Consider the following 16,578-nt stretch of genomic DNA (forward strand, 5'->3'; position numbering starts at 1 on the left):
TCACTTCCGAATGCCTGTAGAGCGGTGTCTCCCCCTCCCCCTGACTCGAGGTTGCCAGATTGGCTGCAGGATCAGCAGAACGTTTGTAGATCTGCAGCTGTGGTAACTACAGCATATCTGGCAACCCAAAACACTGCTGACTTCATGATTGGTCGATACGTGGAGAGCGGAGCTTCAGGCCAAAACACGTCAACATCGACATTAGTTGAGGGCTGCAAAAACAACTTTTAAATAACGATATTGTTGCCGGACTACTGGACTAATGTGTACATAAGTTTTTGAAATAAACATGATTTCTTAATATATCAGGGCCATTTTATGATTCGTTGAAATACATTTCTTACATACAGTTCCTTTAACAAATTAAAAGTTAGTTCTTGCAGCATTTCTTGTAGATGTAGCAATAGACTAAAAGCCAATTTACACTTCAAACTTCACACACACTGCAAACTACAGTATGACCCAAACTGCTTCACAAATGAGGGTCAGTTTGACGCTGGATTTGCACAAAAAGTTGTTTCTGAAAGATTTTTAGATTAAAGGGATGGATAGTTCACCCAAAAATGAAAATTACCCCATGATTTATTCACCCTTAAGTCATCCTGTATATGACATTCTTCTTTTAGACGAATGCAATCAGAGTTATATTATTGAATGTCCTGCTCAAAAATATCCATATTTAAAACTTTATAGACTAAAATAACTAGCTTCCGGCGGTCAGCGGTACTCAAGTCGACTTGCACTAAAAGGGTAACACAAATGCACCACTTTGCTTCAGAAGGCCTTTAGCACTTTTATGATGGACAGATACACTTTTATGATGGATAGATGCACTTTTATGATGGACAGATACACTTTTATGATGGATGGATGCACTTTTATGATGGACAGATACACTTTTATGATGGATAGATGCACTTTTATGATGGACGGATGCACTTTTATGATGGATAGATGCACTTTTATGATGGACAGATACACTTTTATGATGGACGGATGCACTTTTATGATGGATAGATGCACTTTTATGATAGACAGATGCACTTTTATGATAGACAGAGACACTTTCATGGACTTCAGAAATGGCCCAAGTCACTGCCATTAAAAAGCTTGGAAGATCAGGGCATTTATTAATATAACTATGATTGTATTCGCCTGAATTCGCCTGTCATATACATCTAGGATGGAAACCTTTAACTTGAACCCTTTAACTTGAGTTGAATCATCTTAAATGCAGTACAACTATAGTTGCATTCTAAAAGTTGTAATTGCTTCCTGAGTCTTTCCATCAGTGTCCAAATCTGCCAATATTTTGGCTGCGTGAGATTGTCCAGTTTTGTTGTTGCCAGAGCACCTGAAGCTGGTGTTGTAAGCAGCTCATTTGCCTTTAAAGGGACAAAATCTGTGCTAACACATATTAGGGGCAAATTTGATGAGCTATAATAATTATCTGTGGGGTATTTTGAGCTGAAACTCAAAATCTGGGGACACCAGAGACTTACATCTTGAAAAATGGCATTATAGCTCCCACAAAATTTTCTTTCTTACATTTGGACTAAATCTTTTCTCTTTAATTTGCCTTTCTTGTTCCTTCCGATGCTCTCCAGACGACGAGAAGTTTATTGTTTTGATTTTCGAGAGTGGCCCCACGATGCAAGAACAAATGATTCTGGAGGATATACTTGCTGAAATCGGTCGAATCAACAAACTGCCGGATTTCCCCAAGAAGATCAACTTCGAGGAGGCCAACGTTAGACTGGTTGAATACAATAAAGCCTCCAAAAAGAAAGAAAAGGTGATTTTTATGTTGTGCTCATTCATAGTTATTCTGACTTAAAGGGTAAGTTCACCCAAAAACGAGCGTGATGTTTATCTGCTGACCCCCAGGGCATCCAGCATGTAGGTGTGTTTGTTTCTTCAGTTGAACACAAATGAAGATTTTTAACTCAACCGCTGCTGTGTGTCGGTCATATAATCATGTTGAATGGGTAACAAGTCTATGAGAGCAAAACATACAAACAAAAAAAAACATGCTTAGGCAACGTGCACAAAAACCCTGCTGCTCCTGACGACACATTGATTTATTAAGACACACACCGATCGGTTTCTGTGAGAAACACAACAGTATTTATGTTATTATTTTACCTCATATCCCGACGAGTCTAATATAGTTTTCCCATCGGCTGTGACTTCCGTCTGGTGAGGTCAAGCCGGCGCGATCATAGATATATAGCATGTAGATCCTCTTTCGACCGATCTGTGCAGGCACTAATGAGGATCTACATGCTATATATCTATGATCACGAGGGCTTGACCTCACCATGAGGTAAAATAATAACATAAATACTGTTGTGTTTCTCACAGAAACCGATCGGTTTGTGTCTTAATAAATCAATGTGTCGTCAGGAGCAGCAGGGTTTTTGTGTACGTTGCCTAAGCATGTTTTTTTTGTTTGTATGTTTCTCTCTCATAGACTTGTTACCCATTCACATGATTATATGACCGACACACAGCAGCGGTTGAGTTAAAAATCTTCATTTGTGTTCTACTGAAGAAACAAACACACCTACATGCTGGATGCCCTGGGGGTCAGCAGATAAACATCTAATTTTCATTTTTGGGTGAACCAACCCTTTAAATGTCTTATAATCATCCATGTGTTAAAGATGCCAATGTTTATCCTTCACCTCAGGTTAAAGAAGAGAGACCTGTTGTATCAGCAACACCTTCATCTTCTCCACCCTCAGCATCCCTTTCGGTTGTGACGGTTACCGTGGCAACAGCAAGTACAGCCCCAACAGTCTCCATCCCTTCTGTAGCGATGAGTTTCCAAACATGCATGCCTGCTCATCACCTGGAGTACTGTGAAGAGGACGATGAGATGGCAGAGCTCCAGCCAACCTTCACTGGTCCAATCATCAAGTAAGAGCTGTCAGAGTCCTGCACGGGTCCATTTTTGGAGACCCGCCCCCGCCCGTACCCGCAAGGTTTAGCGCCAGATCCGACCCGTGACCCGTGAAAATATCTAAATTAAATCCCCACCCGCCCAGACCCGTTAATACTTGGCCCGTTACCCGACCTGTGCCCGCGATAAATCACACGCTAAAATCATTCCAATGAAAATGCTTTATTTTTTTATCTTACACCCCGCTACTTTAATGATGGTGAAACCGCTATTCACGCTTTCATAACCTCGCGACTTGACTACTATTGCAATGCCCTATACACTGGCTTACCAACAAAGACGATACATCGCCTCCAAATGATACAAAACTCTGCTGCCCGAGCACTAACATTTAATAAAAAATCTGTCCACATCACACCCATCCTCAACCAACTTCACTGGCTTCCTGTGGCCAGCCGCATCCAGTTTAAACTGTTAGTTTTAGTCTACAAAGCCATTCATGGCCGTGCACCACTATAACTTGCCGAGTTAGTTCACCAATATGTTCCTGCCCGGACCCTCAGATCCAGCAATGAAAATCTGCTTGTTGTACCAAAGTTTAAACGCACTACTATGGGAGGTAGGGCTTTTAGTGTTACTGGCCCTACATTATGGAACAAGCTGCCCTCGACTATCTGTAACACACCGACTCTATAGTTCTTTAAATCCCAACTTAAAACTCACCTTTTTTCTCTGGGCAGTAAATAATGATCTCTCGCACCGCCTCTGCCTTTAAAGTGATCTTACACCTGTTCATGTTTTGCTACACGACTAGTTGCTGTTAATTGTTCACTTTGATTGTGTAACTTTTGTTGTTGTCTATCTGGAGTTGTTTGTTGGACACCTGCTTGTTTATTTGTTATAATGAACAGGCTGATTGTTTTTATACTACAATGTAAAGCGACCTAGGGTTCCTGAAAGGTGCTATAAAAATTAAACATATTATTATTATTATTATTATTATTATTATTATTATTATTATTATTATTATTATTATTATTATTTATTATTCTCTCAACATCAGCAGTGTCATGTAGAGCCCTGCACGGGCCTCAAATCTAGGCCCTAGCCCGGCCCGTGTCCGACACCTTATCAAAATTCTCGGCCCGAGTCGGACTGGAGCCCGTGTTTTTTTTTTTTTTTTTTTTTTTTTTTTCATTGTAGCAGCCATTAAAATAGTTCTGTTTTGTTTTTAATGTCAAATTAGTTATATTTCGTTTCGTTTCTTTATTAAGTTAATTTAGAAAAATGTTTAGAGCATTTTTTTGTTTGTTAAATTAAAGTTTTTTTGTTTTTAAGTGACGACCAAGCGGCCAGCGGCCGACAGTGAGTTAACCGCATATTAAATCGATTTAGTCTCTCAAATCAACTCTTGACTTGTCTTGCCTATAATAAAATCCATAGATATAAAACACTTCAAGCATCACAATGTTAGATAATTTCGCCTACTATTACCACCACAGTAAAAGGCATTTTTGACGAGCTGAGGCAGGCTGATTCTGCTCGCGGCTCTCGCAAACGGAGCTAAACAAATAAAATAAAAAAAGAACATGCAGGTTGTCTTATACCTTACACCTACGCAAAATGAATATAAATCCGATCTTCAATTCCCGTGGTATATGCTCATTTATCGGAGTTTACAGCCACGAAAGCATAAGATTAGATGCATTTTATTCAGCAGCTCATTTCAAATTCAAAGACCACAATATAAGAGAGCGCGACCTAAGCGCACTGGTAAGATCATTTAGTCTCATTCATTTTTATTGAAGATGAGTGTTGCAGCACCATTATATCTATCTGACTACAATATATACATAACACGCTCTCACACGTTTATTTTTTAACCGTTTGCCAGGAGTAAAATTTATACATGTGGTTTAAACAACCAGATACTGCCTGCGTTGGTCCGAGCCGCGCGGAAAGCGCGTGCATGCTTCAAATAGAAGATACGCCTATTTTCACGCGACACGCGAGCGTGTTGGAAGCGTTTCCAGGCGAAATATAATAGGAAAAGATGTTTATATGCCATTTTGACACGAATACATATTAATAAAAATTACATTTTCATGTTTGAAAGTCTGTAGGTTAACATAAATGCAGATATAGGCCTAATTGTATTTGTAATAATAAAAAACAACATAATTATCGATTTTGAAATATTAAACCTGTCAATACAGAACGAAATATTCTGTAGCCTTTTGCCGTCAATACCACGGATATGGTATGGGCCGGCTACTGCCGACGTTGTCTTTGCTGTATCAATAGGCAATATATTTATATTTAACATGAAGTATAGGGCTTCCCTGTACATTAATAGCAGCAGACGCCCCGCGGATGACACGCAGCAGAAACGCCACGCTCACAAGAAACGCGTGCTGCTGCTGCTGGCGCGGACTCTGAACCTATGCTCTGAACACTGTGCGAGCCATATCTTGACAGTCGCGTTAGCTATTATGGTGTCGTGTTGTTTCCACCAGCGCAGAACATCTCATTGTTCCTTTTAATTAATAAAATAAATATAAAACGAAGGAGAAGCCTAAAAAAGGCCCGAAGCCCGGCCCGCATTTTAGGTATGACGTGAAAATTGGCCCGGGGCCCTAGGGCGTAAAAAAGTCGGGGCCCGTCGGGCTCGGGCATAAATGCAGGGCTTTAGTGTCATGAACGGGCCAATGAAACAGGCTGTGCCTTTAAAGACTCGATGTCAACAATTTCATATACTCCACTCACCAACTTTACTTTTACTTCATCCATTGCTACTCCTGCAACGCTCGCTCCATCTGCGCTACGAGAGGGATCAACAAAAGTTGCAATGTCACAGTGGTGGTGACGTGATGGGTCAAATGGCATATCGTTGTTGCGTGTATGTGTAATGGTAATTTGGACATCGAAATTGTAATAGAGTATGTTCGACGGGGGAAGAGGGAGGCGGGAACCGGCGAACATTTAAAAGACTTTAAACAATTTAAACAACACGAAAGTAACGTGGGCAACCCCTCACGGACAACTGCCACACATAAAACGTAAACACAACGGCAAATCCAGGTCTGGTGATCTCTCGTCCTTTATTGGTGTCGCTCGTCCTTATATGCCTCCTCATGAGAGGACTCGAGGGCTCAGGTGATGCTCATTCGCCATCACGCCCCGGTCTCGCTCGCCTTATCGCTCGTCCACCTCGCCACAGAAATATTGCACATATTTTTCATCTGCGCTACTACCCGCCCGCACAGAGGTAATTATCCGCCCGCATCCCCGCCCGTGAATTGTATAAATGTCTTAAATCCACCCGTTTTAGCCACTTTTATGCGGGTACCCGACCCGTTGCAGGACTCTAAGACTCGTTACCTCTGTGTTCATCACTTTTTTTTTTTTTGCTCAATCATAAGAGTTTCTGTTAGCTCAGTCAGGCCAGTAGTTTGAACTAGGGCTGGCTGATATGACGAAACAAATTTATTAAACTAGTCAACTTAAAAACATAACATTCTCTTATGTTCAGTTTTACAAATCTCAATCTCAGAAGGGTGAACAAATAATTTGTTTGGTCATCACATTAAAAATAACATTGAAGTGCTGGAAATATGTTGCGTGTGTGTGTGTCCAATTACAGAAAATGTGTTTCTTATTCCATCGGTCCCATTAGCTTTGTCTTTATTGCAGTCGATACAACTGGTTTATTTGCAAAAGTAGGTAAGTGTGTGATAACTGCATTAAAGGGATAGTTCACGCTAAAATGAGCGTGTGATGTTTATCTGCTGACCCCCAGGGCGTCCGAGATGTAGGTGTGTTTGTTTCTTCAGGAGAACACAAATGAAGATTTTTAACTTAACAGCTGCTCATATAATGCATGTCAATGGGGTGTACTTCTATGAGAGTAAAAAACACACACACATACAAATCCATATTAAACCCTGTGGCTCGTGGAGACACATTGATGTCTTAAGACACGAAACCATCGGTTACTGAGAGAAACACAACAGTATTTGTGTTTTGACCGACCGACCGACAGACAGACCGACAGACAGACAGATAGATAGATAGATAGACAGACAGACAGACAGACAGACAGACAGACAGACAGATAGACAGATAGATAGATAGGATCCTCATTAGTGCCTGCATGGATCGGTTGAATGAATCGTGCCGGGTTTTTGACCTTACTTGTGAAACACAAAATGTTCTATACATCTACAAAACAGTAAAGGCTGCATTGTGTTGTTTTTTTCTGTAGGTTGTTGGTTTACCCCCCTCCGCCTGCTAAAGGAGGGATCTCTGTAACCAACGAGGACCTGCACTGTCTGAATGATGGAGAGTTTCTCAACGACGTCATCATCGACTTCTATTTAAAGTCATTATCTTTATTTCAATCAATATTGAGTGTTGAGACCAAATACAGTGCTTAAGTGCACCCCATGAAAGGTTTTGTCCCATGTGGGCATTTCATATTAATACTGATGTTCACACGGATCCACACAAACGACTATAAACGCTGTATTATGCATGCCAGTAGGTGGCGATGCCACTTTGTAAAGAAACACTATGCGCCTATAGACTAAACACGTAACAACCAGCCCCTGACGCAAGCGGTTCTTACTTCTAGCCCAGACAGAACACTGAATTTTAATGCTATATGTACATATTTGATATTGTCGGATTCAGCACAACCCCACCTTTCTAACAAGCCAATATGTATTTCTATGATAATACCTGGCAAAGCAACCACAAAGTAAATGAAAATATTCTGCATAGATATTCAATTTGTGCATGTCTGCCTAGTTTAGGTATGTGTTTATATGTCTCTATTTATTCCACACATCAAGATATTAACATCCAGTCTTTTCAAGTGGTTAAATCAACTTCCTGACTACAAACATGTCAAGTTTCAAAGCTCTCAGAGCTTGTATGATTGATCTGCACTAGTTTATACGCCTTAACTCCCATACGGACAGGCTATATTCCTTTTATATTCCTCTATAGTCCTTTTTTGGTTTTGGGATGTATAACAATATCTGTTAGTTTAACAATCTTAGCAGTAAAGTATTTTTAGCCAAGAATCCATTTCATATATGGGACACCATAGAGATGAGGAATAACATTGTTGGGTTTAGTTCTACCTACAGTGGGGGTATCTCAGAAACTAAAGCACTTTTTGACGATTTGTCACTAGCCTAATATGCGTGATGTCACCTTTTTCATAAATTCACGTTTTTGTAGTTTACATGGAAAAGATAACAATATCATTTTCAAAGACTTGAATTTTCAGGCCCCAAAACGCATTGTCATTGTAAATGAATGGCCAAAACATTCTCTTTTTATTCTCTTTCTTGTTCTGCCGATATTGTTGGTTTTCGAGAGTGCACGATGCACGAACAGACGTTTTTAAGTTGAAAACTAAAATTAGAAGTGTCTTTAAATCCCTTTAGTGGCTCATGACCTTCTCAGGCGGATGCTTTGATGTGGGTATAATGCTACCACTATGTGCTTCAATTTACTGGCCTCAACTTGAGTTTATTATTTTTTTATACTCCGATCAGGCATATCTTATGACCTAATATTGTGTTTGTCCCCGTTTTGCTGCCAAAGCAGCCCTGATCTGTCTACTCATGGACTCCACTAGACCCCTAAAGGTGTACTGTGATATCTGGCACCAAGATGTTAGCAGCAGATCCTTTAAGTCCTGTAAGTTTGAGGCAGGGCCTCCATGGATCGGACTTGTTTGTTCAGCTCATCTCACAAATGCTCGATCAGATTGAGATCTGCAGCATTTGGAGACCGAGTCAACGCCTCAAACTGGTTGTTGTGCTCCTCAAACCATTCCTGAAGCATTTGTGCTTTGTGTCAGGAGCATTATCCTGCTGGAAGAGCCACAGCCACCAGAATACCGTTTCCATGAAAGGCTGAACATGGTCTCAGCAATGCTTAGGTAGGTGGAGCGTGTCAAAGTAACATCCACATGGATGGAGGACCCAAGGTTTCCTAGCAGAACATTGCCCAAAGCATCACACTGCCTCCGCCGGCTCGCCTTCTTTCCATAGTGCATCCTGGGGCCATGTGTTTCCCAGGTAAGCCACACACACACACACACACACACACACACGGCCATCCACGTGATGTAAAAGAACACGTGATTCCTCAGACCAGGCCACCTTCTTCCATTGCTCCGTGGTCCAGTTCTGATGCTCACGTGCCACTGTTGGTGCTTTCGGCGGGGTCAGGGGTCAGAGGTCACCCTGACTGGTCAGCGGCTATGCCGCCCCATACGCAACAAACTGAGCTGCTCTGTGTATTCTGACAGCTTTCTATCAGAACCAGCATTAACTTCTGGAGCACTTTGAGCTCCAGTAGCTCGTCTGTTTGATCGGACCACACGGGCCAGCCTTCGCTCCCCACGTGCATCAATGAGCCTTGGCCGCCCATGACCCTGTGGCCGGTTCTCCACTGTTCCTTCCTTGGAGCACTTTTGATAGATACTGACCACTGCAGACCGGGAACAGCCCACAAGAGCTGCAGAGCTGGAGATGCTCTGACCCAGTCGTCTAGCCGTCACAATCTGGCCCTTGTCAAACTCGCTCAAATCCTTACGCTTGCCCATCTTTCCTGCTTCTATCACATCAGCTTTGAGGACAAGACAGGTGCCAGAGATGATCAGTGTTATTCAGTTTACCTGTTCTGCCTGATCGGTGTAAGGTGTGTCCTACTAATTAACACATTTGATTGAATTTTAGGAGTGGTACATGGGTGTACTAACTTTTCCCACACAAGAAATTGGCATGTCATTGTCTTTTTAATCTGCTGAGATCATTACTAAAATATACAATTTAAATGTTTTGAATTATATTTCCTACATTGACAAATCCACTTTTCATGGGGTGTACTTGATTTTGTTTGCAAGTTTGACATTTTCTGAGAAGCATGTGTGCTGTCTGCTGCTAGATACCTGTTTTTGGAGAAGTTAAAGAAGGAAGATGCTGTCCGCAGTCATGTGTTTAGCTCATTCTTCTATAAGAGACTCAATCAGAGAGAGCGGAGAAACGCAGTCGACACGTCCAGCATACCGTGAGCTCGCGTCATTTACTCAAACATTCACTCGCATACTGTGCCGTTTAGGACTGAGGCTAATTTACAGAAGTGTCTTTTTGTTTTAGCATTCAGAAGAGGAAACACAACAGAGTGAAGACATGGACGCGGCACGTGGATCTCTTCCAGAAAGACTTCATCTTTGTGCCCATCAACGAGTCGTGAGTTTATCTCCATCTAAAATTAGTTACGCAGGAGCTGTTCATTATATATCACACAAAATTTCCAATAATTACAATAATTACTCAATAATTACTTACCTTAATGTCGTTCCACACCCGCAAGACCTCCGTTCATCTTCAGACACCGTTTAAGATATTTTAATATCTGGGTTTGTGTTCAATCCTCCAATAAAGATTCAAACGGTAATGAATCCACGGATTGATTCATGATTCGCATCGGCAATGTCACGTGATATCAGCAGTTTGGCATGCGATCCGAATCATGACACACACACACACACATTCACCTTGAGCTTCTCTGGCTCCGCGTCAGATGCGTTCTGAGATAACACATTACCATCTAGCGGTTGGGTTGTAAAAAGTCTGTGGTTTAATTCGAACACAAAGCCACGAATCTTGGATGTAAATAAATGAATAAATATATATATCGATACAGTGTTTTTGAGAATCAATACAGTATCGCCAAACAAAATATCGCAATACTCACGTGTATCGATATTTTCTTACACCCCTAGTTGGCATATTGTCATGTTTTTAAATGGACTTGTAATCTCATGACCCGTCTCTCTCTCTCTCTCTCTGTCCGTAGTGCACACTGGTATCTGGCCGTGATCTGTTTTCCGGGTCTCGAGAAGGCTCATTATGAGCCGAACCCGCTTTACCAGCCTCAAGCTCCGGTCCATTGCACTGCCGCCTCCTCCAGCCCGCCCACAGATGGAGGTTCGGATGAGCAGGAGGAAAGCATCCCGCTCAGATCTGCAGCTGATGTGACCCGAAAGCCAGTCCCCGGTGAGCAGATGTGTATGGAGGACCAAATGACTCAAAATGAAATAATTCAATAAATAATCAATTCAATAAAAAAACAATTAAGGGCGTTTTCACACCTCCCTTGTTTGGTCAGAATCAAAATTAAAGGTGTGAACCCTCCCTCGTACCTCGATCCGGACCAAACAGACGAAATTTGGTCAGACGAAAAGAGGTAGCCTCGGTCCGGACCAAACTGAACAAAGGTTCGGTTCGTTTCTTGTGTGAAAGGATTTTCTGTATAGTTTAGACTTTCAGACCATTTACTGGAAGTTCTGGTGGTAGGATTAGTGAAAAAAACAGGTTAAACTCACAGCATGTGGAGCACGCAGAACCGCTTGTGTAGTCAGCTACATTTATAAATATTCCTTTTTTTTTTTTTGTAAATATAATTTATTCTAAAAGCAATATTCTCAACAGTGTTTAATCAGCTTTGGCATATTGAAATCTGCATATTTGTGATATGTTTACCTTTTTTAAAGGGTGTTTTTAACCCTAATCTTACTTTATATTCTTAAATTTAATTTATAGCCTACATTCAATTAAAATAAGACACTGGCTGTTAAATAAGGGCTGTTTACCAATCAAATTAAATAATTTACACTGAAAAATTACAACTGCATTAAATGATGTTATGAGATTTGTATTTTTGGATAAATTAGAAATTTTAGAAAGTATTTTTTAACATGAAACTAAACCTCACTAGGTGGCAGCAGGTGAGTTTTAATGAGTGAGTCATTGAGTTATTCATTCAAACGATTCATTCAAACGGCTGATTCATTCAAGATTGAGGCAGTCATTTACGAACAGGTCATTGAATCTTTGATTCAACCGATTCATTCAAACACTGAATCATTCAGGAACACACACTGTTGCTGTGAGATGCGTTATGGTTCTGCTGTGATCTTTGTTTGGAGCTATTTTTGCTGCTGAACAAAAACAGTCAATATTGCCTCTAAAATGTAAGAGACTAAATGCTGATTAATTGTTTATGGAGCTGTCATATGAAATCATTGTCATTTTCAGTCATGATGGTATTCAGGAAAGCACACTCTTTGTTGAGTGATTTTGTTTAATTGTATCTCATGTTATAAATATAAAAACAACATTTTGAATGTTTAGTGCAGTTTCTCAGTGTGAGTGGCGCTCATGTTTTGTGGTTTATCCTCGAGAGGCTGCGGAGCGTCAACTGTTATCGTCAGTTTAATAGATATGTGATTTTGTCTATATCGCGAATATAAGATGACCCCCCATTTTTCAGCCTATTTATAGGACACAAAACCTCGTCTTATATTCGGGTATATACGGTATTTAAAGCTCCACTGTGTGATATTTACATCTAGCGGTGTAACGGTATATGACCATCCAGTGAATATTAGTTTCTGTTCCTCTCAATTCTGATTTTGTTTTAACTCCTACGGTGGCCGATTTAGTCCAAGATTAACATGACAATCCCCCTCTTCACATTCGACACGGTTACCATCGAGTGTTAAAACGCGAAAAGCGAAGCTTGAATTTACGGGTATGTCCCTCTTTGGCTAATGTACTGTCAAGATGGAGGAGCAACATGGCGACCGGCATTCGAACCCCTCACCCGTATGGATTTTCAATGGCATATTATAAACTTACGAGAATACTTTATTACTTGAAAGAAGTAAATATACATTAATGAGCACATATATTTTTGAAAGAATTAAGTGTTTTTAGCTAAGATTAAACAAAAAAAGTTACAAAGTGTCGCTTTAACAAATTATTGAATCATTTCAGAATAAACTGGTAAATTTAAATTGTTGTTTTATTGAATTCTTTAAGTTTGAGTAATTTGGTCCTCCATAGATGTGAAGCTCGACTAACATTTGGCTTTCATTGCAGATGGTTTACACCGAATAATCGAGTGCTACGGAGCAGACGACTCCCAGTTCTCTGATGACCAAAGCTCATGTCCGGTAATTCGCTTCCGCTTGGATCATCTGGGCTCAGTTTTATTTGCTTTGGAAGGAAATAATACTTCAATGCCTTAAATTTATCAAAAGTGACAGTAAAGACATTCGATTTCTAATAAAGGCTGTTCTTTTAAACTTTCTGCTTATTAGAGTTATGTAAAAAATGTATCGCCATCTGAAGCAGCTCAACTGTTTTCAACATTGATAATTATAAGAAATGGATCATGTGAACTGATGCTGAAAATTCATCTTTGATCACAGTAGTATATTATTTAAATTAATTATATTTTATAAATGAATTAATATATATAAATAATTATGGAAATGTGTTAATTATATTATATATTTTATGTAACTTTTTAACTGTATTATGAAATATATTATATTAATGTGTTAATTAATTGAATCATGATATATATTTTATATTAAAATAATTATATTACCGGTATATTTAATTATTATATTAATTCATGGTATGACATTAATTGTAATAAAAATGATATTAATCTGTTAATTATGTGATATATTATTTTATATTATAACTTAATAATATTTTATTCAATTGTAAATAATGACGTATTTTCGATTCCAGCTTTGCTTTTTCTTTGCCCAGGAGTTTTCTCTCTCTCGCTCGCTCGCTCTCTCTCTCTCTCTCTCTCTCTCTCTCTCTCTCTCTCTCTCTCTCTCTCGCTCTCTCTCTCTCTCTCTCTCTCTCTCTCTCTCACTCATTGACCCGTGGTGTTGTTTCTTGTTCTCTGTGTTTTCAGGATGAGTGCAGCGATGACGGCACTTTGGTGGATGAATGCGGGAACTTCGACCGACCAGAATGGACGTCCAAACCCACCATCTGCAAACAGTGAGAGATCATATTCCTCACATATTGTCAACAACATATTCATATTCTGAATTAGCTTTTATTTTTATGTTTTAGTTTTTAATTTAAAGTTTTTTCTTGTGCTTTTGCCATTTTAATTTTCTAGGTTTTATTCATTTTTATTTTAGTTTGTTTTTACGTCCAGTTAGTAATTTTAATGCTTCAACTTATTTCAATGAGTTGCCAAGAAGTACATTTTTGCTAATGGAAAGTATGACCAAAAAATAATACATTTTCAATGACTAAGACGAAGCGATGATCAAACTCCAACTTCATTAGCCCTTCTAAGCTATTTAGGGTCCCTTTGAGCCTAAAAGACATTTGCTGAAATAAAAACACATTCCCTTCATCTGAATGATATGAGACTTGATGTGGTGGTTGGTGTGTAAAAGCACAAACCTGAGCCAATCAGAAAAGACAAAATCATTTCCAAAGGGGCGTGTGTACGTGTGTGTGTGTGTGTACGTGTGTGTGTGTGTGTCACCAACGGACGATGACGTAGCAGAGCGACGGAGAATCATCTGAGACGGCAATTCCGTTGACCGTGCTGACAGTGCCGTTGTTGTAAAATAAATATGATAATAGCTGGTGTCCGCCGCCACTCCATCAACATTTTTGCAAAATTTGGAAAGCCTAATTAGCATCTCAGAGCGTCTCAAACATCTCGGATTGACGGTCGAACAGAAAACATCGAGCTCTGATTGCATTCGCCCAGTTGTAAGGCATTTGTATTGCGTTTAGAACGCGATTTGCAATATTTTGAGTCTTTGGAAAATTGTGTCTCACAAACTTTATTCAAATTCAGTCATTTCAGATGTGTTAAAACATTTTCAGACTTGAGCATAGTGATGCTAGTTATTTATTTACAAGTATTTATATTTTTTACATGATTACCAGATCTAGTCTGAGGAAATAAGCACCGAAAGGCCAGATCCAGAGGTGTGTGTGTATGTGTGATCACACTCCCCATCCTCCTTATCACAGTAGCCGGTGTAATCCACATCTGGTAGCCGAGTTTTGTTCTTTGCTCAGGTTTTAACGAAAAGGAAACGTTTAAATGGCTTAAAACAGATGTGATAGCTGATTCCCACGAGTTTCACAGCGGCATCCATCTTAGTAATGTACAAAATCTGCTTCCCCGTCGCTGCGCTGTCGTCATCGTGTAAAGCCCTAATGTTTCTGATTGGTGCCGCGATGTCAACGGATTGGAAATGGGTTTGAATGGGCTCTTTGCCAGACTAACTTGCAGAGCAAATCTAAATTTGCCGGAAGTTGTCTGGGTTTTCCCAGGCTAGGCCAGTTCCTTAACTTGGGTTGAATTGGTGTTCAGAATTGCCTCGTGTGTTTTTTCGGCATTAATTGTCATGTTCTTGAACTCCTCAGGCCTTGTATTCTGATCATGGACTCTCTGCGTGGACCGACGCGCTCCACTGTGGTGAAAACGCTCCGAGAGTAAGTTCCTACCTGGAAATAAAGCCTTTAGTCCACCTGTTTTTGCGTATACTTACTGAAACAATAGGCAAGGCAAGTTTATTTGTGTAGCACATTTCATACACAATCGCAATTCAAAGTGCTTTACATAGAAATGTATTAAAATGGTGATGACATATTAGGGCTGTCAAAATTGCTCAAATTACATTTGAATATTCCCTCTAAAAAAAACAAATCTGGTTTCGCATTTTGTCAACGTGCATTAAGTCAATAACGGACAAATTAATAGAAAGAGAAATAACTACTTGTATAGGTAGTCTATTTAAGTTTAAACATATTTGACAGCGTATTACCTACACAAAAACAAGTAAATTAACTAATGGCCAAGACCCAGACCTCACTCTCTCCGCGCATAACGGTTTAAATTAACAAACTTTGAGGGCTAAACAAGAGTTTTGTGTAAGCAATTTAAGGTCGCCTCTTGTCCCAACTATAGCAGGCTTCATTCAATGATTGAAACAAATATTATTAATATTAATGTAAGTTTTACAGCATATTGAACGCTCGAGCGAGCTGTGCTGTGCTAAACATGGAACTTTTCCTTGACATGCAACGGTGAATAATCACACCAGTGGAAGCAGTGCATTTATCCTTTATTCATACAATATCTCTTCAGTCAGTAGAATAGCCTTCACTTTAGTAATGCTTCTGTTTAACATTAAATAAAATGAGGCAGGGTATGCTAACTGTATCTTACATACAACTTTATCTCACGGCTCAACAATTTTACCTCCTACCGACCAAAATCCAAAGTACTTCTAGACATGGCTTTTTAGATTTTGGAGTTAAAATCGCTTTCTCTGCCGCGGTCGAGTTGACCGCTCTGAGAGTGACTCCTGTGACCTGTCCCTGAACCCCCATGAGCAAAAGCAGACACGCCTCTATTACTGCAGGCGTTTTATTTATTTCTTTTTCACTTTTTTTCCATTTGAATATTAATTTTCACCTTCGAAATTCGCTTTTTTTAAACTATTCGAATACATATCGAATTTAGAATATTCATTGACAGCCCTATAACATATGCATAAGAATACCATGTGTAAGAATTAAAGATAAAAACAAGGATAATTAAAACAGTTCAAAATAAAATGGTGATAAATAGATCCCTATCTCCCATAAATTAGGGTAGGCCTATCTGAGATGGAAGAGATGGAGCAGGTTCACAAAGTCTCCTGGACCTTACAAGTCAGTCCAAGACGGGCTGCTGAAGGGACGATGTGTTAAAACATGCTAATTTATGTTAGAAAAATGTTAGCACATTGCGTGTAA

The 16,578-nt window shown here is 39.7% G+C and overlaps 1 protein-coding gene across 3 annotated transcripts in view; it reads left to right on the top strand.

The window, feature by feature from the left end:
- senp6a (SUMO specific peptidase 6a) overlaps nucleotides 1-16,578 on the top strand; it is a 76,632-nt gene that overhangs the window by 54,455 nt on the left and 5,599 nt on the right. For all 3 annotated transcript variants that reach the window (XM_067416739.1, XM_067416740.1, XM_067416742.1), the window contains 9 exons: nucleotides 1,608-1,795; nucleotides 2,693-2,922; nucleotides 7,170-7,286; nucleotides 9,872-9,994; nucleotides 10,084-10,176; nucleotides 10,787-10,986; nucleotides 12,874-12,947; nucleotides 13,712-13,800; nucleotides 15,202-15,270. In XM_067416739.1, the coding sequence (XP_067272840.1) occupies nucleotides 1,608-1,795; nucleotides 2,693-2,922; nucleotides 7,170-7,286; nucleotides 9,872-9,994; nucleotides 10,084-10,176; nucleotides 10,787-10,986; nucleotides 12,874-12,947; nucleotides 13,712-13,800; nucleotides 15,202-15,270 (1,183 nt within the window). The remainder of the gene's footprint in view (nucleotides 1-1,607; nucleotides 1,796-2,692; nucleotides 2,923-7,169; nucleotides 7,287-9,871; nucleotides 9,995-10,083; nucleotides 10,177-10,786; nucleotides 10,987-12,873; nucleotides 12,948-13,711; nucleotides 13,801-15,201; nucleotides 15,271-16,578) is intronic.

The sequence above is a fragment of the Pseudorasbora parva genome, chromosome 15 (assembly GCF_024679245.1).
Source record: "Pseudorasbora parva isolate DD20220531a chromosome 15, ASM2467924v1, whole genome shotgun sequence".
Lineage (NCBI taxonomy): Eukaryota > Metazoa > Chordata > Actinopteri > Cypriniformes > Gobionidae > Pseudorasbora > Pseudorasbora parva.